We start from the raw sequence: 2,768 nt of genomic DNA, 5'->3' as shown, positions 1-2,768 counted from the left end.
AGCGGTGAATGATTGATGCATCATCTTTCCTGAGAGAGAGAGAGAGCGGTGAATGATTGATGCATCATCTTTCCTTTTCCTCTTTATTTTCTTTCAGTTTCTCTCCTACCATACGTAAATGAAAGCAATCTCACAGCGTGCAGAATATAGCATTCTGCAAGCTATATATACACACATACATATACACGGCCTGAATGTTCATAGCCATTCATTCAGCACAAACTAAACCACACATCAATCTTAAGAAATGGCCACGATTAATGGCGAAGAGAGAATTAGCACTACTGATGAGCTTCTCCGTGCGCATGCTCACGTCTGGAACCATACCTTCGCTTTCGTAAGCTCAGCCTGTCTCAAATGTGCAGTTCAGCTGGGCATACCGGACATCATTCACCGCCATGGCCAACCCATGAAGCTCTCCCAGCTGGTTGCTTCTCTTCCTGCTCTCAACCGCTCCAAATCCCACTGCATAGGTCGCCTCATGCGCCTGCTAGCTCACGATGGGTTCTTCGTTGAGCTGAAAGCCGCTGCCGCGGGAGAGGAGGAAGAACCCGAGTACACCCTCACGCCAGCCTCCCATCTCCTCCTAAGGACTACACCTGCGACCGTGTCGCCTTTCCTGCTCTTGATGCTCGATCCTTTCATGGTAGAGCCATTGAATTGGCTGACTCCATGGCTGGGGAACGACGATCCCACCGCGTTCCAGACGGTGAATGGACGGACGCTTTGGGATTACGCCGGCCAGAACCCCGCCTTTAACAGTTTTTTCAACGAGGGCATGGAGAGTGATGCGCGTATGGTGGCGTCTGTGGTGATCGAAGAGTGCAGAGGAGCCTTCGAGGGGCTGAGCTCGTTGGTCGATGTGGGAGGCGGCACCGGGACGATGGCTAAGGCCATTGCGGAGGCATTCCCGGAGATGAAGTGCACTGTGCTTGATCTTCCTCATGTTGTTGACAAGCTGCCAGGGAGAAAGAACTTGTTCTTCACTCCTGGAAACATGTTTGAGGCCATCCCCCCTGCAAATGCAATTTTACTCAAGGTATACTATTCCTCGTTTATGTGTCAACTGTCTTTCTAAACCTGGTGGGATAAAAAAGGTCACTATGTCCCTTTCCCAATTAGGCAAATCCAAAAGGTTCATCGTCTAATTCTCTTCTGTTTTTTGTTTTTTGCTTTGTCTATTTTTGGTCACATTTGATTTTGTTCTAGTTTCTAATTGTGAAACACATTTGAGGCGACCCCATCTACAAATGCAATTTTACAATTAGGGTACGCTATTCCTCCTTTTGTTGAGCATGTGCAATAGTCTAGTAACAACGTCATGCATAAGATAAGAACACGAAAATAGTACGTGGGTTCGTCTTTTAACTCCGAATAAGTTTTTAAAAAAAGGGTCACTGTAAACCTTTACGGTCAAACCAGTCCTAAGGGCTCATCCTTCACTTCTATTCTCCTTTTGTTTTTCACTTGTTTAATTTGAGTAACATTTGGTTTAGTTCTAGTTTCTAATTTTCAATTTTTGTTTTTACTATTTTTTCAAGAAAAACAAGATAGGAAACTTATTCTTCACTCAAAAATATTTTATTCTTTTCTTTTTATATGCCTTATCCATCTTTGTGTGCAGTGGATATTGCACGATTGGGACGACCAAGATTGCGTCAAGATATTGAGGCATTGTAGAGAGACCATTCCAAGCAGACAAAAAGGGGGAAAGGTTATCATTATCGACATAGTGGTGGGGCACCAAAAGCTAAAAGAAGCAAACGCAAATGGTGACAAGTCCACCCAAACACAACTCTTCTTTGATATGTTAATGATGGTGATGGTCTCTGCAAAGGAAAGAACTGAGAAAGAGTGGGCAAACTTATTCTCTATAGCTGGCTTTAGTGAATACAAGATAAACCCTATTCTTGGTTTACGATCTCTCATTGAGGTTTATCCATGATAAGTGATTCCTAGTGTCATGAAGTTAAGTTAGATATTCGTTTAAAACCTTTATCTATGGGGGAAATAAAGCATCAATCTCAATAAGTTGTTATTAGTAATTAGTGATATATAGATATAATATCCAATGTTTACTAGATTAGTAAACATGTATTTCTGTATTCTCCATTTAGTAAACATGACAAGCTTGTCTACTGATTTATGTATTCTAAGTGTTGGCTTCTATTTGTTTGGTTTGATTTCTTAAGTGTTCGGAGCTAAGATTTGGTTGTTGGAAGCCGATGGCAAAGGTTAATTTATTTAATGTCTTTTACCTTGAAAAAAAAAAAAATTCAGTAATAATATAGTGTTTTCATCATATAATTTATGTGGGTATTTTGAGTTTACAATCCCAAACTCTTTAATGGAAATTGGGTCCCAATAATAGTGATTTTTTAAAATACTTTTTGAATATTTTATTTTGTTGTGTCATAAGTAAAGATCCATTAAAAGTTCAAGAATTCAAAATAATATTTTGGGTTGAAAGGCATAAATTTCCCATAAGCTGGGAATCCCATACAAACGCACAAACAAGATAATTTTGATATTCAAAAATTTCTTCAAGAAGATAATTAATTATCCATAAAGAATTTTAATTCTGAAGTGATTTTGGAATATTGGGATAAATATCATTTCTAAGAAATTTTATCCTCAAAAAAGGGTAAGATAAATATCATTTATAAAAAATAGATGTCATTTATAACAATTATTATCTCACTCCATATTTTACACTTTAGATCACTATATATTTCTCTATAAATAAGTAGGTATTTATTCTTTAAAAA

The 2,768-nt window shown here is 38.7% G+C and overlaps 1 protein-coding gene across 1 annotated transcript; it reads left to right on the top strand.

Annotated features, from left to right (window-relative positions):
• Positions 1-247: 247 nt before the first annotated feature.
• LOC127811805 (trans-resveratrol di-O-methyltransferase-like) lies at positions 248-2,213 on the top strand. Its single transcript, XM_052351981.1, has 2 exons — positions 248-1,039; positions 1,625-2,213. The coding sequence occupies exons 1-2, from the start codon at positions 248-250 to the stop codon at positions 1,943-1,945; spliced, it is 1,113 nt and encodes a 370-aa protein (XP_052207941.1). The 3' UTR covers positions 1,946-2,213.
• The last annotated feature ends 555 nt before the right edge of the window (positions 2,214-2,768 follow it).

Source organism: Diospyros lotus, chromosome 10 (assembly GCF_014633365.1).
Source record: "Diospyros lotus cultivar Yz01 chromosome 10, ASM1463336v1, whole genome shotgun sequence".
NCBI classification, from domain to species: Eukaryota; Viridiplantae; Streptophyta; class Magnoliopsida; order Ericales; family Ebenaceae; genus Diospyros; species Diospyros lotus.
Note: the sequence above shows the minus strand (reverse complement) of the source record. Positions and strands in the feature narration are given on the sequence as shown.